We start from the raw sequence: 24,783 nt of genomic DNA on the forward strand, positions 1-24,783 counted from the left end.
CTTGAAAATTAACAACATACACTAACACATCAACAGCCTCGAGAAGTCCAGCAATAAAAAGCGAGGGGTGCTGAATCTTGCTCACTGAAAAGCCAAACATATTTGACAACGGAAAGATGTTCCTCCCTCCTCTGGCCGCACTTGCCCACACGCGCAGGTGGCCTTCTCTAGCTTTAGACGACTTCTGTTTCCACGCTTTAAGAGGCTCTTCTACCTTGAGATGGTAAAACAATTCATCTACGTTTAATCTGAACATTTAAATCTTTCATCCGTCCAGAATTTACTTTGGCATCAGGAACACATTAGGTTGTCCCTGTTCCTTTTCTCTAAAATCAGAGGCTGATTTTCCTGTTAGGATGTGTTGACACGGCTTCTCTCCCTGCCCACGCAGGACGCCACCTTTATCATACCCTAAATTCCCACGTACGACTAGCTCCACCCTGAACCCTGTTCCATTCCACCAAGCCCCACCACGCCACGCTTCTTAAGTATTAATAAACGTATGATACATTTTCATGACGCTAGGAAATGTTACTCTCATTACTCGATTCCAACATTTTTCTGGATGTCCTCATACGTACATGTATTCACTCAACAAATGAGTTCAACACACATAAGTAACTCAACATACATAACGTCAGACGTGTCGTTGAACTGAATTCAGTGTCCACATATGGTGGGTACTTAGAGACGCTGGATTTATCCTTCCAGGTAAAGAAAGTAGAGTTTGGTCAAGTTTCAAAATTAAAATCTTACTGGGATTTCCACTGCAATTATGGTGAATTCATTTAAGGGTGATTTTTTCCATATAACGTCTTCCTGTCCCTGGACAAGGTCAGATACAGAACTCACAGCGAGTGGCTGTGAGTAAGCTGCTGAAACGAGACCAGATAATACACACAGGGAGTCACACCGCATATAGTTTTTGAATTTACTCCTCATAACCAACACATGAAGTAGAGAATATTATTATTCCTGGTTTGCAGAGAAGAAAATTAAGGGTAAGTAACTTGTATCACCCATAAATGGGGAGTAAAAAAAAAAAAAAAAAAAGAGTAGGAGCATTTTTTTTGTCGCACAGCTTTTTGATTCCCCTTCTCATTCATATTAAATGCAGGGTTCAACCTCCTACTTCATTTTCCAAATGCACCCATTACCAGAATTTAGCTCTTTGTAGATCTCTGAGATTGAATGAGATCATTCCCTAATCTCTGTACTGATCGGTTCCAACCCAGCTAAACAAAACATGAACTTTACAGTTTCCCACTTTCTACAAAATAGAATATAGTTTGCAAAAGACAATCTGAGGTCAAGGTTGGTTCTAGGATAATGCGTTTTTAAAAGGGGAAAAAACAACATTATTTTCTTCTTTAGGAATGCATTCCGTAACATTTCTTCATAACAAGTCAGTGAACCACCACCCCCCTCAAAAAAAAAAAAAAAAAAAAAAAAAAAACCCTGAACACATTTATTAACTGGCCAATCTAGCCGTACTTTATGCCAATAAAATGAAACTTACTTCTCTAGTTTCATCAGTTAAAGAACCACAGGCTCTAATTTGATACTTTGAGATATCAGTAAGTGAAGAATTGAAATGATTCAATGTATTGAGGTTTAAAAAGATTAAAAAGAGGTTTAATAAAATTAAATTGGCTAGGGGTAGAGAATAGTTTTCCTCTGCCCTTAAAATTGATGTACCGAGGCCGAACAGCTCTACAGCTCTGTATTTCTAAGTTTATCTCATTTAGTGATCTTAGGTGTTAAAAAATTTTCTGATAGAAACTGGTTATTTAGAGAGCTAACATTCAACAGACAACAAACTTTCTTTTGGCTTAAAAATGTTGAAACAAATGAAAACGTAGAAACCAGAGATATCTTCTGTTCCAAATATCTTCCTCCTTCTGACGTGTCTATGCTGCTTAGAGAAGTTGTTTGTTCCCGTAACACAAAAGACAACTAAAAGCAAATCAATGGCTAACAGTCCTATGATTTGCTTCGTTTTCCTAAGGCATGGCGTTATTCTTTTTTCTAAAAATTAACTATCTCTCGTATATTGCCTTGGATTTGCCCAGCTTTCGATGTCACAGTCTTCGTGACCATAAGTGGGAAAATCAATCTAGGGGGCTCTTCCTTTTTTAGAATCTGAATAAGAATCCATTCATTCACTTAATGAACATTTTTCAAATGTTTATTGAATGGCAATCACTGTGGTAGTCACTTGGCATACAAAGGGGGATACAACACAGTTCCTTCCTTGAAGGAGTCAAGCAACTGCAGGAGTGACCCTATGGAGTTATCGGTGGAAAGCAAGCACGTAACTCACGCAGCGGCTACCTTGACGGAGCTGTAGCCTATTGCTCGTCACTGCTCATCGGGCATGTCCGGGCACTTTTGAAGATCTGATGGAGAGGGCCCAACTTCAGTTACATCTTTGGTTGCTGAATAGAAGAAAGTCTTAGTGGCAAGTGAAATCTCATATCATTTGAGTATAAGCATAGTACAAGGATGTATAACACACAATATTATAAATCGATAAAATCAATGTGTACTGGTACCTTAAAAATATACGTCCTCCAGGTCCAACTTTATCAAAAGTGAGCCCACAGCAGCAGGAATCCTTTGCTTTATTCCCATATTTACATCTTGAAACGTTACCCCACTAACAAAAAATCCCATTGGGCATGACTGATTCCATATCTTGGGCAGGAACAACAAAAGCAAATGGACCTGCAACATTCTTCTGAGGCCAGAAATCGGGGGTGTTTTAATAGTCTGAAGGACAGTGCTGGAAGGACAAATGAGATGCTTTAAGGTTTTCCCTAAAAGAAGTTGTGAAAAATCAAGCATCAAGAAGAGAATAATAATTATCGATAATGGGAACAATGTGAGTTGGTAATCAGACTTGAAAAACAAAAGTTATTTTTCCTCCTTTCCCCTTTATTCCCTTTCACTATTATTTATATTCCCCAAATGAATGAGAACATATAATGCTTGTCCTTCTCCGATTGACTTATTTCACTCAGCATCATACCCTCCAGTTCCATCCACGTCAAAGCAAATGATGGGTATTTGTCGTTTCTACTGGCTGAGGAATATTCCATTGTATATATAAATGAGAGGGAAATATCAGAGAGGGAGACAGAGCATGAGAGACTCCTAACTCTGGGAAATGAACTAGGGGTGGTGGAAGGGGAGGAGGGCGGGGGTGGGGGTGATGGGCACTGAGGGGGGCACTTGACAGGATGAGCACTGGGTGTTATTCTGTATGTTGGCAAATTGAACACCAATAAAAAATTCATTTATAAAAAAAGTTAATATAAATTGTGAAAGTGAATATGTTATCTAGAATATCATCGCACACAACACAATATAAGCATAATAGAATGCTTCCATTTGTGCAAACTGCAATAGTGAGGAAGTGTTAACTGATGGACTTTTCATCAGTTGGCTTTGCTGTCTCTGCGTAAGTGGACAGTCTCAAAATTCAGCCCTTCCCTGATTTCTATAGGAAATCCCCTCCCTCCAAGCCCTTTGTGAGTTTAGTAAAGATCAACTAAGGATTTTTAGGGACACAGGAAAGTGTCCTCTGGGAAGCCACTACCACCCATGATGTGAGAACATCTCCCAGGGATACCCGAGTCGCTCAGACAGGTGAGCGTCCAACCCTTGATCTCAGGGTTGAGAGTTCAAGCCTCATGTTGGGCTCATGCTGGACATGGGGTCTACTTAAAAAAAAAAAAAAGAAAAGAAAAAAAGAACATCCCCCCAGTTCCACCATCTCTTCTTCCCATCTAATCTCCTTCTTCAATCTCCCAGATACCTGCTGCGTCTCCTTCCTGTACAGCTCAGAATCTCTCCCCAGTGCAGAGCAATCTGGTTTTGTGAAGCCCACACACACGCAGCTGTTTGAAGAACAGACGTCCTCCAGCGTAGCAGGTGGCAGGCGGCGGCAGGAGGTGCCCCATCGTGGACGGCAGCAGAGTCATAAACAACTAAAGCTTCCCAGTTACACTTACTATGACAAACTGTACTGCTCTCTGCTTCCTGATAACAATTCCTCAATCACCTCTTAATGATCACAAGTAATATCTCAATTACTTGTATATTATTCCCTCCGTAATGGGGATTCTCTACGTTTTTAAATATATGGAATCTAAAGGAACACACTGAGAGCTCAAGGGCTTTTCTCTCATTATTTACTAATCAGCCCAACCACCTTGGGAAGCCTGGGACTTCCTGAGGAAGTGAGTTTATCCTCAGGAAGTTATTTCCTACTCAAAGAGGAAGTAAACAGACGTGTTGACCTGATTTTAAGGTCAGACTGTGTCCATGACCGTAAAGGGCAAATATTTCCAATATCAGGTTATTCTTCCTAAGATGTTGGTCCCAAACCCCTTCCCTATGCCCGTCTGCCTTCGATGAGCTCCGGAGCCAGCCTTTTAGTGTAAAACCCTCCCAATAACCCAAAGAAAGGCGGTGGGTATAGAGGGTCACAGAGTGCGGGCCTATCCGTCCCGGACGCAGTACAAAGAATGTGCAGCCCCCGGTAACCGACTATTGTAGTGGGAGACCAGAGGCGCAAAGCTCTGTGTGAATGTATCGATGCTGTCGGGGAGCGGCTTCTCAGAAGCCTCCCTCTCTCCCCACGGGGACCCCGATGGAGCCTTCCGGCCTCCACACAGCCGCCCACCTTCCCGCCTCTGCCCACACGGGGGGGGCAGCCCCCGTGACGCCCTTCCCAGGACTCTCTCCCTAGTTCCCCCAACCAGGGCACCTGTCGAGACCAGGTGTCAGGACAGTCTCGTGCCCCCCGCATCGCTACCGGCCTGACGCGCAGTGCTCGCCCCCAGCCCCCGCCGCTGCTACGGTCCCGGCGGCAGAGGATCCCGCCACGAAACCAGATTCTGTGGGAGCCGAAGAGCTCACGGCAACACGATGAAAGATGCCTGCTTAAGGCGACAGAATGACGGATGCCCCACCTAAATCCTTTAAGGGACACCCAAAATAGTTCTGAAAGTTCTTCAAGGAGAAGAAAGCACATGTGGGAAAGGAGCCATTCTCTGTGCTACCAACCTGTGACTGGCTACGCCCTGTGGTCTCCCCACGCGGCCTAAGCAAGTGTATCTGCACCCAGATCACGCCCGTTACTACATTTCCGTTGAATTAACTTATTGGGTCACTGATACCTTAGAAATGATCCCAGCCCTCACCGCAAGTACACTTAGTTGTGTTTAGATGAACCAGAATGAAATATATCGATTATGTATTGAGCGTCTATGGCAAATGACAGAATGGAGGTGAGAGAAAAGCATCGAATGATTTTACACTCGGGACGAGAACGCGAAAGGCCGAGTGTTTTCTCTCCTAACTCCTCTCCTTAAAGGCACTGACGGGCTCTGGGTGCCTCAGTCAAGTATTACTTTAAGATACCTTGGAACACGCACTCACACACTCACACACAGAAACCTAATTTCCTTCTGAGACTATTAAAAGACATTTCTGCCATTCTGGATGATTCATTTTGGAAGATAATTCCCTTAAGAAATTAAACCTAGTTCTTGAGTCTGAGATGGTATTTAGGGTTTCATTACACATTTTTAGGCTTATAAGACAATTTTGTGGAGACCAAGCTGATGAGTTTTCCACTGCTTAAACTAATCCTCAGATGTAAATTTGACTTCTTTATTAAATTGGGCACATTGAATCTATAATATGCTCAAATCACCCAATATAATTGGTGCAGTTTTTCAAAAGTCACCTAACTTAGAATTAGGCAGTAGTTAGAAACTTGGTCGTGAAGCGGTGACTTGTTAATTTAATTACCAAAACACATTAAGCCTCAACAGTTAAAGCCTTGTACGGTTCTCCTAAATGATCCCAAAGTTTTCGGCAATAGTTATGTTTGAAACTTAATTTCCGAAGGCAAACGAATCTTTGTAATAATCGGTCATCACCTTCTTCACAGACTGGGTCAAAGCTCCCAACAGCACATTTCCATTTCTGATTTTGGCATCTCTCCCGCCCGTGACCTCCCTCCACCACCCTTCCAGTTTGAATAGATGTCACTTTGTCGCTGTTTTTAAAGAGGCTTTTTTCTGTGCCATTTACTAGCTCCACTTCTTTACTTTTTATTCCTCTTCCTACGTTGTATGTTTTTATTCTCTTCTGTCGTGGACTGAGGTGCATTTGATGGTGAAGGACGGCTTGGAGGCATAATTCCGGTCTCCCCGGGCACACGCTCTACGATCGGTCTCTCCCACCTGTGTGCGTTTCCAGTTAAAGAATCACCGCTTGGCTCAGTCTTAAAGTAACAGGAGTGATGTAACCATCACTACTTCTAGAGTACGCGCACTAGAGAACCCATATCATGATTAATTTAAATATCAATTTAAAACCCTGAGTCTGTCTGACGCAGCGTATTAAGGACACAATTGTGAAAACCAGCAAACTAACCCTTCAACGGTTCAGTAAAAAAGGCAGCTTGGAATATCGACTTTTGCTTTCAATAACTAAGAATTCTGGGAAACGAACTAGGGGTGGTGGAAGGGGAGGTGGGCGGGGCGTGGGGGTGACTGGGTGACGGGCACTGAGGGGGGCACTTGACGGGATGAGCACTGGGTGTTATTCTATATGTTGGCAAATTGAACACCAATAAAAAATAAATATATATAAAAAAGAGAAAGGGAAAAATAAAAAAAATAAAAAAATAAAAAGTAAATGTCTAGATTATACATAGACCACACTTCCATGTGTAATACTGACAATCTAAACACAATTATGGATTGGCTTTTCAAAAGGTACTTCTCGTAAGGGCTCCTGAAATATATTTTGATATAAATATTTATAAGCATGATTAGCGTGAAATTCTTAGTAGTTCTAACGACAATTACAAAACAAGCATCAGGAAAAAAAAAATCTTACTCGGAATTCAGAGCTCATAACCATCTTTGCCTTTTGCTGATCTTCCAGGACTCTGGGCCACGTTGATGCTTTCCCAGTCTCCCTATTGTCATCTGCCAAGTGAAACACCTACACGTCTTCGCAAGACCAATGTGACAACGGAACAGCTGAATGAATAATCCTCACGAGAGCGCGAGGAGCAGCGTGAAATAATAGGTATCCCAAAAATGTGTGTGGAATTCGCTGGATGGTCGAAAGGCTTTTGTTTAGGGAAATGAAATCTACCTTGAATTAAAAGCATCATCTTTCCCTTCCCGAGTGACTCACTGAATTTTGTTCGAGAGGCAGAATGAAAATAATATACGGAAGACAAAGAGAACAAAACAAAGCCCGATTCCTGGGCATTTTCAAAATACCTCCCTTTGGAATTGGTCTAATTTGGGCCCTGAAAACATGTTAACCCACGACTGTATAAATAAAGTGGTGATTTTAGGTACGGTGGAAGGAATCCTTTACGTGTCAACTCATTTCACTCGTGGCTCAAATGAAACATTTTAAAGTCGATTTCCTTCAGGGAGTTAATTAAATGGGAGATTTCCCAAAACGGTATTAAACCCATTTATGAAAAGGCTATTTTTATAATCACGGGCTAACTTAAAAGCAGTGTTGCCATCTCCAGGTGAGAAGCTGACCTGTGTAAGTGGGTTGAGATCCTTTTACCAGTCGAAGTAGATCCTCTCCTCCCGTTGAAAGTACTTTTTTCTGTTTGAACCCAGTGTTTCTCACCTTAAACTCTCCCGAACAGCCTACCTCCGCTCTGCAACCGGCTCAAAACAGGCAGCGAGCAACCAGAGGGACACGACAGCATTCAGTGGCTCCCACTTAGAAGGCAACGACTTTTTTCAAAGGTTATGCATTTTCCCCCCCGAATTGACCATCGCTCGCTGAAACAACACGGTGTCAAACTCCGGCTCGGCAATTTATTAGGTGTGTAATATTGAGCAAATCTCTTTATTTCTCTGTGCCCGCAGGGACTTCTTTGTAAAACGAGTGTATTAGGTCAGAAAAGTTGCCAAGGCCTTTGTAGCTCTAAAAATCCTATGATTCCATATTTGGCCCGCTTGATAACGGCATTTATAAGCCATCACACCTATAAATTGTGCTGTCAGTGGGTTCAGAATCTGAACCTGAATATGTTTAAAGAGCAGCTGGATGGAGCGGACTCCTCAGCAGCCAGTTACATTTGGCCTCTGAACCAACTGCGTCACCTTCCCCAGGCCCAAGAGAAGCCGGAGTTGTTGAGATGCCACCAGTCAAGCCACATCCTCATAACCCTGTTCTCAGAAAGACGAAGGCCAGGCTGAGCTTACGATTTCTAGGAAGCGGCCTCATGACCCAACCCAACCCAACGGACTCTGTTTCGGGCTGGCTGCCGTGTGCAACGTTCTAACCACGGGCTGGACGTGACTTTCATAGCGGAAGGTCAAAGGCCGTTCCTTCAACACCCCGTGGATGAGAAAGACTGAAAAAAAAAAAAAAAGCATAACAGAAAGAAGAGCGACACAACTGGAAAGAATTAAGCTGTGGCTTACGATGCCGGAATGCAGATTTCGTTGGGAAAAAATGGAATGTTTCCAGCTTTCTGCACTTGAACCCAAACCCCCTACAGTGTCAGGAAATCAAGAACTTAAACTGTCACAAGACGTATAATGGGCTTTAAAGAGAGCGTCTACCATTTATCAAGGGGAATGCCTTAAAAGCCTACCTCTGCTCTGCAACCAGAGCTGCCAACGCCTTAAAAGAGGTGTGGCTTCAGGGCTCACAAAAGGAAGATGCATGAAGCTTTGGCACGGGACTCTGGAATGGGGTTGGAATGGGACGCTGCCACTTAGGTACGAAAATCCCATCGTCCGTTGGATTGAAACCAAACCGTATCGCCAGCTGTGCCCACCAGGCCTAGGGGACAGCCTTAGGACCCAAAGTCGATGAGTGGGGCCACCAGGACAACAGCAGGGGCCCAAGTCCTTACGCTCATTAGATGCCGTAAGTGTGACTGAGGTCTTGGCCATCAATCAGGCGTGGTTGCTGAGAACTTGATGTCCAAGCAGAGGCTGCAGACTCTCCAGGAAAAGCTTAAAAAGAAAAGGTTCTGAGAAACCAGCGGGTGCACCCCCTTGGGCCCTCCGGAGGTCCCTAGAGCATGGATCCCCCGACGGACAGCACACCGGGCTGTGAGTTGTCATGGTGCAGGGGTGCTCCGGAGGTCCCCGGGGAGCATGGACCCCGCACCAGGCTGTGAGCTGTCGTGGTGCAGGGACGCTGGCGACGCCCTCAGGCCCTGGGGCCCCTGCCTCCAGAGGCCCAACAGCCAGGGCTTCCCCAGAGGTGGCGCGGCCCCTCCAGGAGCAGGTCACTGCACATCTGCGGGCCGTGCCGGGCACTGCCACTCAACACCCGCGGCCCAGGGATCCCAGGAAGGCTTGCACGACCCCACTGTGGGCCTGGGGCCCCCGCAGCAGGACACCCCACGGCCGGGCACGCAGCTGCTTCCCCGGGGGCCCCACCCGCAGCAGGGAGGAGGTCGCGGCCACCCCGACGTGCCCAGCCCGCTGGCCCCAGCACCCTCCTCTCCCTGTCGCTGGTCTTTGGAAACCCGCGTGGCTCAGCCTGCGTTTCTCCAAGGGGGTGCTGCGGGTTCAGGGGTGAGGAGCCCTCCGAGGAGGGTCAAGGAGCCCGAGGAAGCCACGGTGGTCCACCCGCTTCTGGAGAGCCCGTCACTCATCTGGGACCATCGCTTAACCCCCGAGGTCCCACAGTTCCGGACGCACAGGGACACGAGCGCTCACGGGTCCTCAGCTGGCTCCAGGGCACAAGGGCCTTCCCGTCCCCTCGCGGGCCCACCAGACCCGGCACCTGTGCGGCGACAAGCCGAGCGCTGGCTGCTCGCCCCCCGAAAGCCGGGCGGCTACCGAGACCGCTCCGCAGCCAACACCCCACAGACACAATCTCATGGAAGTAAAACCCACACCTAACTCATTTAAGAAATATTTTTTAGTTCCATTGATTTAAAAAACAGTAGCAAACCGGATTCATACATACAAACAGTCAAAGACGCTGACTTTTGCAGACACGCAAAAATATAGATTGCCTCGCTCACAGAGATGCGGTTCTTCCATTTAAGAGTCGGAAAAAAAAATCCCCTGTTATTTAGCCCGGTTATTAAATTTCTGTTTCACATGAACATCGTATTTTCCCATTTTTCTAGAATGCTAGAAAATGCATTGTGACAAAAATGTATAAAACACTGGCTGAGCCTTTCATCGAAAGAATCTTCCTAAGGAAAAGCAGAACAAAATGAAAATTTTAAATCCCTGCGGTGCGTGGAGCCCACAGTCCCCTCCCAACCCTGCAACTCGGCCCACACGGTTTTGTATTTTCTGGTTTTGAGAAGGAAAAGACAATCATATGAGGACTTCAGTCTGGAGAGGGAAATGCAGAGGGATTATTTAACGTGCTTTTAGCGTTCTATTTCCACAGCCACTCGAATTAGCTGAACTGTGACTATGACCAGAGTGACCAGAATCATGGTGGAAAGAAGCGTTCGCCCCCCCAAAACCACAGATCTCCGATGAGAGCTTCGTAACTAAGTTACAGCGAAGGGACTTGCCCTCCTAGGAAGGAGGCCTCAAAAGCAGACGTCTAGAATCCATTTACCCGACTTAAACATCACCAGAACTGAATTTCAAGAATGACCTGGTGCTCAAGTTGGAATTAACAGGCAGAAAATTAAGGTTGGATTCCGATCGGGGCCTTCGCAGCATGGAGGGGAAGACCCCAATCTGTTCGCCTTACAATGCTGGCAAAACCACGCCAGGGCAGGAAGCCCCGGGGAATCTAACCCAGTTGTGAAAGTCTGCTTGACACCCCCCCAAGAATGTCCAGAGAGGAGACACACACGGCAGGGCCCTCCTCACTCATGGGCACGCGGCCACGCAGATCAAGGGCCACCACGCACCGAGATGGCCAACGTCGCGTCCCGGGTACGCGTCCCTGCGTTGCCACCACGGAGCACACAGAGCTTGGACGCGTCCCTCCACACGCACCCTGCACGCTGCACGCTCTGAGCCACGGGCTCTGCACGGTGTCACGAGAATCCGCGCACACCTCCCACTGGGGCCCCCACGGGACCCGGGTCGAGGTCTTACGCTGGACCCGCATTCAGCAATTCACTTAAAAGGAGCTCTTTTTTCAGGAAAGAACTCCCTTAATTGCGTTTCCCGTGAAAATAAAAACGACTGATTCCACAACTGGGTCAACGTTCCAGCAAACAACTACCGCAAGGAACGGTGACGTCCGCACGCCGACGAGTAATAACACGGAGGCTTCTGGACGGTAGGCAAAGCAAGTAATTCCAACCTGTATTACGACACGGAGTGAAACTCTATATCAGGAATCTCAGCAGAGCCGACCTTTGTCCTGAGAAGCAGGGTTTTCCACGTATTCTTTAAATAATCAAACAGACTTCACTTCCTACCCCCCCATATTGGCTACTTCAAGTTCTACAAATCACATGACCGTGACCTGCCCGTCGTCAAAACCCTGAATCCCGAGTGTGCCTGCTTCGAAAGCTCCTGCAGGAACCTCTAGTGACAGCACAGGAATTTTACGATCATAGCGTTTTGCACACTGAGACACAGGACGGGTAACCTCCTGAAAACCCTCCAAAAGTCAGCCTATTGCATTTCCACCAAATAACAGCCCTTGCAACCTACCAAAACCCTTTATCAGATAACAACAGCACAACCACCAAAAAAGAAACTTGGGAAACCCTTTGCCTCCTCATCTTTAAGAATCTCATCTGCTCCCACTCAGTAGAACAGAACTGAGACTCACACATTTTATTTGTCTTCCAAAAATAGCCTGCGCCGTGGACACAGGGAGAGAGATAATGAAGACCAGATGCCTACCTTCACTGGTAGCCACATTCTTCTGGGCTTGGGTCGGCGTGTGATCTGTACTTGAACTCACGTCGGATGAGATGCTTGAGCTGCCTTTGCCTGGAGAAGACAGGAAGGAGCAGCTTTTGAGTTTTGTGACTTCAGAACCGGACCCGCCTGCCCCTCCGTCCCGCCCTGCGCCGCACCACCTGCTTCCACGAAGGGAGCCACAGTCCCCAGGATGGAGTTGGTTAGGTTTCTCGCCTTATGTGTTGGACGTCCGGCCCACGTAAGAGTGGAACCGAAGCCCGTAATAGTACAGCTCGACTACGAACTCGGACAAGACCATAAAACGTACGGTAGCGTGATCTCGCTCTGGCATCCGTGTGGGTAAGAAAGGACGCGTGGGAAACACATCTAGAGTATTAATTCTTTATCTGCAACTCTAACCTATACGTGTCGCGGTGCCGAACAAAAGCACACCTAAGGATGAGGCATCATCCGAATAGTAAGAACCCGCTGACTCCAGGCAGTTGTATGTATCACCTTGAAAACCAAATTCCCTGCTTTAATAGGTTCTTCTTTTAAAAAACGAACAAACCAACAAACAAAACCCCCACTTATGCACCTAATACAGTAGTCATCAGGCAAGGATGTTTCCCCCTCAAGGGGGCATCGGGCAATGTCTGGCTCCATTAGTTATCGCAGTGGGGAGGGTGTCCTCCGGCACTCGGGTGGGCAGAGGCGGGCGCTGGCCGGCACCGTGCAGCACACAGGACGGCGCCCACGGGAAAGAGTTACCAGCAGGAACGTCAGTCGTGCCCAGGCTGCAAACCCCTGGTGCCAACCGTCTTACTTCAGCTGACGGCAGAGTTTCTACTCTTCCAACTGTTAATGGGAACACTTGCTCGAACGTTGCTCAGCACTCTCAACGTGTCACACGGAAGTCTGCAAATATGAGCCGGACTCGCCGCCCAGCGAGGCAAGTTTGAAGTCCACGCCCATGGCACCTGCTGCAGGTTCAATGTGTCCCCTCCTTGCCCCTGAAGGCGTCTCAAAAGTGCATCCCCAGTGGGATGGCATTAGGAGGGGGAACCTCCGGGAGGAGATTAGGGCAGGAGGTGCAGCAGCAGAAGAGGCCCCAGAGAGCCCCCTCGGCCCGTCCACGCGTGAAGACACGGGCGGGACAGCCACCTGTGAGCCAGGAAGCCGGCCCTCAGCAGACCCCTTGGTCTTGGACTTTTCAGACTCCAGAACTGCAAGAATCAAATTTCTGTTGTTGTAAGCCACTAGTCTGCGGTATTTTTTTGCAGCCCCTTGAACAGACGAAGCTGGTGGTCTGCTCCCTCCAGGGACGTTGCCCCTAAGCAACAGAATATGGCAATAGTGAGGGGGTTTGCAGACGCAGTTAATTCCCTAATCGGTTGACTTTCATCAAAAGGGAGATTATCCTGGGTGGGCCTGGCCTAAATAGGTAAGCTCTCTCCTCTCTCCAAGAGTCCAGAGGAAAGAGATGCCCCCCGTCGCCCCCTGGCCTGAAGAAGCAAGCAGCTGTGAGTTGTGCGGCGGCAAGGAATGAATTTGGTCAACACCCACGTGAGCGTGGAAGACCTACGCCTCGGCGAGGGCACCGCGCCGGCCGGCGTCTCGATTACAGCTCTGTGGGACCCACAGCCAAACTCCCAGCTGACCCGGGCCCAGAGCTCCCACCCCGGACACTGTGGGATAATAAAGGCACCTGGCGCTAAGCTACTATAGGCTTGTGGTCGTGTGTCACGTGGCAACCGAGACCCCATGTGATGACCGTCCACCTGTACGACAGAGGAGCTCCTCCTGCTTCAACGGGTTAGACGGCAGCTCTTCCGTGGAGCTGAGGGACGCGGTCCCGGGGGCGCCACAGCCCAGCTTGGCGCAGTGCACGCACCTGTAAACGCAGGGCAGAAAGCGCAGGCGGGCTCCGCCTCAAGAGCCCCGGGGATCTGTCTGAATCCCGGGAGTGACGGGAGCAGCTTGGAGCTCGGCCTCTCACCCCTCTCCCAGGAGGCTATGTCCACATGTGGGGGGAGATGCCGCGCTGAGCGACCCCCCGCAGCTCAGATGCTGTGATCCCGCGAGTCCGTTCCGGTGCCCTCCGGGTCTGAGTGATGCCGACACTCGCTCTCACACGGCCCGCAGCGCTCCTGGCCACCGCTGCCGGTGGCATCAGTCGTCTTTCGTCTACTGTTACTCGGTGATGCACGAACGGAAAGCGAGAAATAGACTCCAAAGGCTTTGACTCGGGTTCAACAATGACACCAAAACAAAGTAACGAGGCAAACAAATCAACCACAGAAACAAGAAAGTCCACAAAATCCAAATCAATGGCATTGATTTCAGTGGCCGACGATGTTATTTTGCAGAAATTAGGCTGCTAAGCTGCGTTTCAAGATGTAAACACAGCACTGGCTGCGGAGGCCAAGGCTCTCTTGGTTTGGGCGTCGCCCCCCAGGCCCAGCGAGGCCTCCGAGTGAGGCCCACGGCTCCTCCCCACGAGCCTGGGAGCCCTTCCTCCCAGGACACGGGGCCTTCCCTCGCCCTGACGGTCTCACTCCCCACCTCTAAGTCTGCTCTCGTTTTATTCCTTATTGGCCCATAAGCGCCGAAGCAGGATTCTCGCCTTAAACGACAGGTGTAAACTCAGACGACGAGATCGTGTGGCAGGACTCACCGATACGGGAGCCAGTAGACAGTGATTGTCGTATTTATGATTGTCATCAAAGTGGAAGCACAAAGTAAAATAAATTTCGGAGGAAATTCTCAGGTCAGAAAACAGAATGCAGAGCCCTCAGGGGACCATGGACCCCAACTGAAGTAATGCTGGTTTATGAAGAAACGGAAAAGGATTAAAAATAAAAACAGATAGTGTCATTAATATTCATGGTACAGCCACGTACGCTGTGCCACGTAGGCTGCTAAAGACCCTAAATGTCCTGCCATGTAGTCACAGTGCCCGGCAGCTGTTTGGGAATCACGTTTTTCCTTCCTGCCCTCCCCCCAAGGAAACTCATTAGACTTTTTTTTTCCCTAATCATCCCCCCGAAAGAAACTGTAATACTGCCAATACGCTGTATGTCTGCTCTGCGCTCCGTGGGTTATCTCTGCTTTTTTGCATGAACAGGAGCGCTCGCCTCCCCAACTGAGAACCGACTTTTGTCCCTTTGAGAACATTCGCCCTTTGAGAGCAAAACACTGAGTATCTAACAAACCAACTAATTAAGGAAAGCGAGATCACAGACAAGTACAGTCCACTCTGTCAGCCGCGGTCTACAGAGTCCCCGCAATCCTGGATCGCTGCTTCTGGGGGAAAAGACGGGGCCAGGTCTCTGCTGGTCACAACACGTGTGTCCACCCATCAGCACATAACCTGCCCTCGTGTGGGTCTCTGTTTAAAGACACCTTATTAACAGACACAGTTGACGGATCAGCATTGAGCTTGAGGCCAACAGCGCTCCTCAAACTGCAGTGGAAAGTGTCCGGTAACACATGTGAGGCACCTCACCACCTCCTCACGCTTAGACCAGTCTTGGGCAAGGACAGCTCTTGAGCACGATGAGTCAAGGACAGCTCTCGAGCACCATGCTGGAAGGCCACCTGACATGGCGGAACCATCAGTGAGACTCCCTCAAATCAACAGACGTGGTGGTAAATAGACCGTGAGGACGCGGATCTACAGTAGGGATGCTGAGACAAGGACACACCAGCTCCTTGACCCCCGGCTGGGAGGGGCGCGCCGGGAGACTCAGGGTTTCCCCCACTCTGCCCACGCCCGTGAATGACCACGAAAACCCGGTGAGCGCTGATGTGGGGGTTACGGATACACGTTAGCCAGCAGACGAAGCTGCAAATACGGAACCCACAGATGGTGAGCGTCGACGGTACGTGACCCTGCACTGGAAACGGTTTCACGGCCTGTTGGCGGCTCTCATGTGGACTGGAGCGCGAGGTCCAGAGTCAGGACACCAGGCCTCGTATCTGGATTTGCCACTCACCCGTGTTGGGCAGATGAATAAACCTTTAGTTTCTTCAGCTAAGACAGGGTGGGGATGATAAATCCCGCCTCGTAAGGCCGTTTTGAAGGCCCGAGGAAATAATCCAGATACGGCACTTAGGAAATACTCTGCAAGTCTTAGAATAACGGGGGTTCATATTTTGAAGACTCTGTTCCTGCCTTGCTTCTGGAAGCGTGACCATCTCCCGGTGAGTTCAGCAAAAAGGTTATCTATTTCGGGGTGGAAAGCTCACCAGAAGAAATGTCCCAAGAGGGACTCAAGAAGGGACGAGCCAGGTAATTGTGTGGCTCCTGAGAGTCAAAAGCAAGAATCGGAGATGTGACCATGTTCCCGCAAGCCAAGCTACTGGCTTTTTTTTTTTTTAATTTATTTATTTATTTATTCAGAGAGAGCGAAAGAGAGGCAGAGACACAGGCAGAGGGAGAAGCAGGCTCCATGCAGGGAGCCCGACGTGAGACTCGATCCCGGGTCTCCAGGATCACGCCCCGGGCTGCAGGTGGTGCTAAGCCGCTGAGCCACCGGGGCTGCCCAAGCTACTGGCTTAGAAAGATGGTCCCACGCTTGCCACCCTCAGGCAGTGTTTGGTTAAATGCCTGTCGTCTACCCCTTGGCCAGGTGGACACGTCCAACTGCTCTTCATAGCGTCAGACCACGCGTGTAAATTCCCCAGATTCTCCAAGGTTCCTTGTCTTTATCCATGAAGTAGGGATAAAAACAAAGAAACAGCACCTGCTGCCTCTACCGTAAGTGGGGGCCTGTTCCCACCCTTCAGAGCCTGAGGGACGCCGCCAGGGGGAATAAATGGGCTCCACGGGTAATCAACCCCACCCAGTGCCGCCAAGAGCCCACCCTGCGGCTGTTTAGTACTGACCCGTCCATCGCAGTCTAATTTGTACCAGGAAACATGAAATCTGAGCCACTGATCATTATTACACTATTATGCGGACATGAGAGTAGATGTTACATATGCACGTAAGTCGCATCATACATCCCCCAAGTAGCCAGCAGAGACCCGTCTAGGACGAGCCAGGCTGACCAGTCTGCCCTCTGGCTAACTGCTCGCCTACAGCACCCCGGGCGCAGCGACGGCCGACACCCCCACGAGGGGGGACGCGCATGTCAGAACTGCACCTGCCACGCGTGGGAAAACACGATGCTGCGATCTCGGGTCCTCCCGACGCAGTTAAAGGCTCAAATCCAGATGGTGGAGCCAACAACTAGGGTCCCGAACGAACACGCGGCAAAGCCAGTGAAGACCAGCGCGGGGACCGGCAGGCATGCGTGGCTCGCAGTCACGCTCTGGAGAAGCCAGCCCGCGGGCTGATCGCTCAGCCCCGGGACCTGCCGGGAGGAAGGGCTGCTCCGGGCCGCACCACACCCTCCCCGGGGGAATGTGCCCGGCTGCCCAGGGCTGGAGGCAAAGACGACGTCCACTCCTTGGGGAGCCCACTGGACGGACTATTTTATTTCATTTTTTTAAGATTTTATTTTTTGAGAGAGAGAGAGAGCAGGTGCAGGTGGAGAAGTAAAGGGGGAAGGCAGAGGGAATCCCAAGCAGGCCCCCTGCTAACCATGGAGCCCACACAGGGGCTCCATCTCCTGACCCCAAGATCGTGACCTGGGGTCACCGAGACGTGGGGGCTGAACCACCTGAGCCACCCAGGTGCCCCTTGTCTCCTCATTTTTTTTTTAATTTTATTTATTCATGAGAGACACAGAGAGAGAGGCAGAGACACAGGCAGAGGGAGAAGCAGGCTCCATGCCGGACTCGATCCCAGGACCCCGGGGTCATGCCCTGGGCTGAAGGTAGCGCTAAACCGCTGAGCCCCCCGGGCTGCCCTGGCTCCTCATTTTAAATTTCCCACGTGTAAACCTGCAAAACTAAGTTTTTCCTCTCCTCTTGCCAGCGCCCAGGCTGATTCCGTAAAGGCAGGTACCTCAAACCAGACAGACGTCCCACCGTGATGTACTGATAGCGTGAGGAAGGTAGAAGCAGAAGCATCGACCGATACGTGACCAAATAAAAGGAGCCAACGGGCCTATGGTCTCGAACATTCTTTAGAGCCCAAGAAATCACTTGCGAAGTCGATTCCTTCTACGACTTCCAGATTATGTGCATTGAGTGCATTCCTGTGGGTTTCAGCCGCAGACGGCACGTGGGCCCGCGTCGGGGCTCAGCCCGGGACGCTTCCTGCTGCCCTCGGGGACTTGTTTCCGAGCCGCTGCCGGCACCCCGTGACCGCCTGGCTCAGGACCAGCATCCACACCGGAGCAGAGGGGGGTGGTCTCCGCGTCGGTGGGTCACACCTGGGGGCTGAATGGACCGCTGGTTTCCTGGTTGTTCTCTTGAGCTAACTGCCACCCTCCTTGACCACAGTTCCAGGGCCCGAACATGCAGGACAGCAAGATCCGTCATCTCAGTGATGTGGCCCCATCAGGGCCCAGGGGCGTGTGGGGTGACGAGGAGCACCCACAGGATGTCAGGGCCGCGGGGCAGGAAGCTCACGTCTGGAACAAGCGCGTTAAGTGAGCACCTGCTCCGCCCGCAGGCGGCTGGTCCCTTCGGCTGAGCGGCCACCGCCCCTAAGACAAGCCGAGGAGCCGCCCAAACCCACGACCGCAAGGGTACGTGTCACGTAAGACCTGCCGTGAGACTGGACTTTCTCGCCCTACAGGTGGTGGAACTGTCCACAGCCACAGTCCTGTGCACCTGTCACTCCTCTTGGTGGAATCTTGCATCATGTGACATAGGAATCCTGTGTCCGCTGGGGGATGTCCCCGGCCCTCGGCCCCCGGCCGCTGGTGGCCCGTCATCCGCTCTCCATCGTGTGAACGAGGGCACGTGCCAGGACACAGCATGGTCCCCTGGCGTCCGGCTGACGTCACTGCCCGGGTCCTTCGGGCCCCAGCCCGCGCCGTCCTCCGTCCCTCCAGGGCTCGTAACGCCTCTCTGCGTGGCCGTCGTGCTGTGTCTCCAGGGCGGGCTCTGGCCTGTGCCCTCGTCCCCGGGCCCCTGCGGCTGCTGCTGCAAGGACGGCGCACTGGCTGCGCCGCTTGACGTCGGGGACCCGGGGCCCTCTGGGCCGTGCCGCCTGCAGCCGGAATCTGACTCCAAGGGTGTGGCGCCCGTGCAGGCCAGGAGGTGGGGACGTCGGCACCCTGCGGCGGCCGGGGTCCCGGGCGCTACCTCTCAGCCAGGCCGGGGCAGGTGCTGGCGGGACGCACCTGTGACACCAGCCCAGGGAGGAGGCGCCGCTCGGGAGCAGCCCCAAGATGCGACGGGAGGACAGCTTGGCCCGAAGCAGGTGCACTGAGGAGCCCAAGGGGACCCGGGGCGGCGAAGGGACCGGGGACCACGGGCGCCGGCCACAGGCCCTGGCCACACTTGGGGCTCCTCTCCCTGGGGAAAGAAGAGGCCCACGGAGACAAAACCGCGACCACGACCCTGGTCCTCCACAGGCTGTGATGAGAAGACAGAGGGGGGCAGGACTCCGGGCCCAACCGCCTGGCAGGGGAGCCCAGGGGCCACGTTGCACGTGGTGGGGGCAGCCGGGCGCCCTGCGCGGACTGTGGGGCCTCGGGCACGTCGCCGACTGCAGGGATGGGAGTCCCCCTGGGACCACGCTCACCATGCGGCGACCACACGATGGGCACCGCTTGTCTACACTCCCACGCGGCCAGGGAACACCACCTTGCGAGGCATCGCCCAGAACGGCGTGCGGGTGCAGGGCACACGCGCCAGCTCTTAGGCGTCCTCCGTGGAACTCGGGCCGCGGGCCTGCTCGCCCCACGATGCTGCTGGGCCTACAAACAGCAGCCGGCTCCTGCCCACGGGCCAACGGCTACGCTTCTCGACCGCACCGCGGCGTGGCGTGGCCGCCCCAAACACTGTCGGATTCACGCGGTTTCACTGCTGGGTAGCGCCCCCAGAAGTTCATTTCCAGGGGAGTAGCCTGGCCCCGAAAGGCTTCCTAATGAGGAGCACCTGCCATCCCGCTCTCACCCCCCACGTGAGCGGTGAGCTTCAAACCACAGGCCTCACGCAGCGGCCGGCGCCGCACGGGCAGAACAGAGCTCAGGACGTCCCTGCGGGTTCGGCGCACGGCACGTGGCCCTCGGTGCCAGCTTCTCCGCACACCTGCGTTAACAGACCCCTAACGAGGGGCTGCAAGTCAGAGGAACGTGCTGTCTCGCAGTCTTAGAAGTTAGGGGCCTGGAGTCAAGGGGCTCGATCCATTCTCTGAGACGAGAATCTGTCCCGTGCCTGGCGCCCGGCTCCCGGCTCCCGGCGGTGGCCAGCACCCCATGGCACCCACTCATCTGCAGCCACAGGACTCCCACCTGTGCCTCTGTCGTCACGTCTGTCTTCACCCCACGTGCCCGTGTCCCTTCTCAGACACCAGCCACGGAGCGCACACTCCAGCGGGCCCGTGGGTTGGCCGGTGACGTCCGCAATGACCCTGTGTCCGAATAAGGCCACGTTCTGACGCCCCGGGAAGGATACAAGGTAGAGGCGGGCAGGGGGGACGCGCTCCGGCCCCACAGGTACTCCAGCACCCTCTCCTGCACAAGTGAACGGGGAGCAGGGACCCGCACCCTGCGGCCACCACACGAGCCCGACGCCAGGCTCCTGCACGGCAACCTCCCCGCGGTGGAGCCGGTCAGCGAGGCAGACCCGCAGCATCGGGCAATGCCACGTCCCGCGAGTCGCTCGGCTGGGGACAAAGCCAGCACCTAGCACAGCGTCGCGGGCGGGTCTAGGCTGAAGTGGTTCCCTGACGGCCCCCAGCCCCTGGCCCCCCAGCTTTCAGCCTCCCAGCCCCTGGTCCCCTGGCCCCCAGCCCCCAGGCCCCCAGTCTACAGCCCCCAGTCCCCAGCCCCCGAGCCCCTAGTCCCCAGTCCCCTGGCCCCCCAGCCTCCATCCTCCCAGCCCCAGCCTCCCAGCCCCAGCCCCCAGCCCCCGGCCCCCACGGGCCTTCGGGCGGCCGCACAAGAGCTCACACAGATGTCACGGACACCCGCCGCTGGCAGACGGCGCCTCACAGCCGGGGGGTGGGGGGGCCCACAGATCGCAGCACGGACCGGGGTCGTGCACCAGCGCGAGCACCTCCCGGGAGCCCTAAGTCGCTCAACAGGCATTTTTAGATCAATGGCCACATCACCGTAATCTGCGCCAGCGGCTTGCCTGCAGAGTCCTGCAGGACGGCTGCGGCCCGGAGGCCACCAGGAGGCTGCGCCTGGCGTACTGGGGTGCACGGGAAAGGAGCACGCTCGCTCTCTGACGCTCCCGCGGTCTCCGCGCCGTCTGGGAACAGCCTCGGGGCCGGGGCTTCCCTTCCTGGCGTCAAGAGCCTCTGGGCGCCGACGGATCCGTACCTGCCTCTCCTGATTCCCTCATCCACCCCCTCTGCCGTCAACACGCCCCGTGCCAGGCCCCACCTCGGACACTAGGCCACGCTCAGCCCATCTTGCGTGAGGCCACTTCGCCCTGGGACCTCAGGCAGGGAAAACACCAACTCCACCCCTGACAGGCCAGTAAAGGGACAGGCAGCAACATTCCTCGCCCTCATGGCTCTGTGGCTCCACCCATCAAAACTCAAGCACAGACCTTTGTACCCTGTGGCCACTCACGGATTTGAGGATTTTTAAACAAAGACATTTATATGTGTTTACCTTGATTATCACTGATGATCCATGTAAATCCGTGGAAATTCTGAATAACAAATTCTTATAAGGCATCAATTCTCCTCCTTCCACACATAAGCCATCAATCAACCAACCGTGAAACAGGGGAAAGGCTAAGTACTTCGGAAATTAGTCTTATTTAATAGAAAACAATCTTGGGATATTATGCTGTTCCCCATTCCACCTTGGGCAAGTCTGTCATCAAAATTCTGTACAGGGAAACTAGAAGAGACCCAAGCATCCTTACCCGGTAAAGAGAATTAAACAAGCTTCCCAGCCACAGCAAGGCACCCAGTACTGTTGAGAAAGCACTTAAATGGAGAAACTGGAATTCTCAGCTCAGACTCCCTAGACCAGCCGTGAGGACTCCAGAGTCTCAGCAACCACCCCGACACCTCTGATTGGGGGAGAGAGAAATTGGACGAGGTCATGTCCAAGTTACCCTCTCCACGGCAAAACTAAACGGCTTACACCCACAACCCAGGATTCAGAAAGACCTAAAAATTAGTTGAAAGTTGCATGACAGAGACAGTTGTTAGCCAACCTCCTCCTTCCTCTATTGAATCGCAATTGTATGTAAATTGAATGTGATCATATATATATTTCCTGACATCAGGAACTATACACACATATACCTACACACACATTCAAACATATAGATACACACGCAGACACTGAAGTCACCGAACCGCAGCTGGATTATTTCACAGCTTGTCCTTTCGTCCGCTGCCTGACCCCTGCTCGGGCCCGGCCAGTGCGGTGATCTTGGTCTGCAGATGACAGTCCCGGCTATACCACGTGCCAGGCTCCCTAGAGTCTCGCTTTTGTCCTCCTGCACTTGTTCCACTTCCCCTGAGTTGGGCGTTTTCTTGAGCCCATGTTGGGAAATGACAATTGTCTCAAAGGCGAGGAGAAGCTGTGAAGGACAACAACCACATATCTCACAGCCAGGACCTGCTAAGTGCTGCCTCCCAGGCAGGGGAGCCTAACGCAGTGCCCTGAGGGCAGCGATCACCCCAGCCCTGAACCAATTTCCCCCAAAACATTAGCATAGCGCCCCCGCAGGTGGTGGGAGCCACACGTGCTAGCTCCAGCACGCAACTCTAGCTGTTCCAAGTCTACCAGGTGAGCCCCCAGGCACCTCTAGCTGTTCCAAGTCTACCAGGTGAGCCCCCAGGCAGCTCCAGCTGTTCCAAGTCTACCAGATGAGCCCCCAGGCAGCTCCAGCTGTTCCAAGTCTACCAAGGTGAGCCCCCAGGCAGCTCTAGCTGCTCCAAGTCTACCAAGGTGAACCCCCAGGCAGCTCCACCTGTTCCAAGTCTACCAAGGTGAGCCCCCAGGCACCTCTAGCTGTTCCAAGTCTATCAAGGTGAGCCCCCAGGCACCTCTAGCTGTTCCAAATCTACCAAGGTGAGCCCCCAGGCAGCTCTAGCTGCTCCAAGTCTACCAAGGTGAACCCCCAGGCAGCTCCAGCTGTTCCAAGTCTACCAAGGTGAGCCCCCAGGCACCTCTAGCTGTTCCAAGTCTATCAAGGTGAGCCCCCAGGCACCTCTAGCTGTTCCAAATCTACCAAGGTGAGACCCCAGGCACCTCTAGCTGTTCCAAGTCTACCAAGGTGAGCCCCCAGGCAGCTCTAGCTGCTCCAAGTCTACCAAGGTGAACCCCCAGGCAGCTCCAGCTGTTCCAAGTCTACCAAGGTGAGCCCCCAGGCACCTCTAGCTGTTCCAAGTCTACCAGGTGAGCCCCCCAGCACCTCTAGCTGTTCCAAGTCTACCAAGACGAGCCCTGCAGGCACCTCTAGCTGTTCCAAGTCTACCAGGTGAGCCCACAGGCAGCTCCAGCTGTTCCAAGTCTACCAGGTGAGCCCACAGGCAGCTCTAGCTGTTCCAAGTCTACCAAGGTGAGCCCCCCAGCACCTCTAGCTGTTCCAACTCTACCAAGGTGAGCTCCACAGGCAGCTCTAGCGGTTCCAAGTCTACCAGGTGAGCCCCCCAGGCACCTCTAGTTGTTCCCAGTCTACCAAGGTGAGCCCCCAGGCAGCTCCAGCTATTCCAAGTCTACCAGGTGAGCCCCACAGGCACTTCTAGCTATTCCAAGTCTACCAAGGTGAGCCCCCCAGTGCCTCTAGCTGTTCCAAGTCTACCAAGGTGAGCCCCCAGGCAGCACTAGCTGTTCCAACTCTGCGAACATGAGCCCTTCCCTCCTGGTTGGTGACCAACTCGGCAGATGGGTCGGAGGGGCATGAGCAGCTCAATGGCCAAGTCTGTTTAACAGGAGGGACCAAGGCCTTCTCTCAGGATAGAGCCCCATAGTGCTCGTTAGCAGCCGGGCTGTATTAGAACGGGAGTCACCCAGGCGTAAGGATGCACACTGAGACACAAGACGATGGGAGGACATCAGAGAAGGGCGTCACTAAGATATTACCAGCTTAACCCAGTCCTGCCACCTGCGCTACTACTGGAATCCTGTTAGGTGAATCAAGGAGGGAGGAGGGAAGAGGTCCGTCTGCTGCACCTAGTCCTGCATATTGGAGCTTCAGAAATCTTTTTTTTTTTTTCATTTTTACATTTGTGTTTATTTAAGTTTGATTTGCCAAAAAAAATCTTATGCTTAAAAGACACAACTTGCAAAGCAAGGAAAAAACTTCATCCTAAAGGTAAGATACTTTTTTTCCGTGTGAAAGCAGCACTTTCTTTCTAGAGACCGTCTCTATGAAAGGCTAAATAAGTACAAAGTAGTAATTTCAACAATGATGAATTGTAATATTTTGAACAAGCACAACCAAGTAAAATAAGAAGCCGTATGTATAGCCCCATGGTGAATCTGATAAGGTTCCCAGACCAGGGAAATAGGTTAATTTGCTCTCGGCCACGAAAAGATGTTTTGGTAGGTCTTTCTTCTTTTAAAAACCATAATTCGCCTTCCACCTATAATCTATGTTGTATTTTTCAAAGCTTTATGCATTAACAACAACAAAAAAATCACTCTCCCTAAATTTTGCATTTACAGCCCTTTTATCATATAAATTGCGGTCATGACCTCACTTGAGGCTTGCAGGGCCAGTGAAGGGAAAGGTCTGGCTTCTATAAAATGAGATACATTAAGCAAAATAAATCTTGCCTGAAACTGAAATCGTTCTTGAATACAGCAACTTAGGAACTAATCCCCCCTTTTCTTTTAAAAATATAATGGCTTTGCCTTTTGGCCAAAAT

At 51.9% G+C, this 24,783-nt stretch overlaps 1 protein-coding gene and 1 long non-coding RNA gene across 4 annotated transcripts in view; both read right to left on the reverse strand.

The window, feature by feature from the left end:
- The window catches only part of FBXL7 (F-box and leucine rich repeat protein 7), a 352,858-nt gene that overhangs the window by 255,008 nt on the left and 73,067 nt on the right, over nt 1-24,783 (reverse strand). For all 3 annotated transcript variants that reach the window (XM_025436392.3, XM_049109430.1, XM_025436394.3), the window contains exon 2: nt 11,868-11,957. In XM_025436392.3, coding sequence (XP_025292177.1) covers nt 11,868-11,957 — 90 coding nt within the window. The remainder of the gene's footprint in view (nt 1-11,867; nt 11,958-24,783) is intronic.
- LOC112652786 (uncharacterized) lies at nt 2,129-4,492 on the reverse strand. The gene is made up of 3 exons (XR_003131718.3): nt 3,821-4,492; nt 2,556-2,785; nt 2,129-2,438 (listed from the first exon to the last, which is right to left on the reverse strand). It is a non-coding gene; the product is annotated as an uncharacterized LOC112652786 (long non-coding RNA).

The sequence above is a fragment of the Canis lupus genome, chromosome 4 (assembly GCF_003254725.2).
Source record: "Canis lupus dingo isolate Sandy chromosome 4, ASM325472v2, whole genome shotgun sequence".
Classification (NCBI taxonomy): domain Eukaryota; kingdom Metazoa; phylum Chordata; class Mammalia; order Carnivora; family Canidae; genus Canis; species Canis lupus.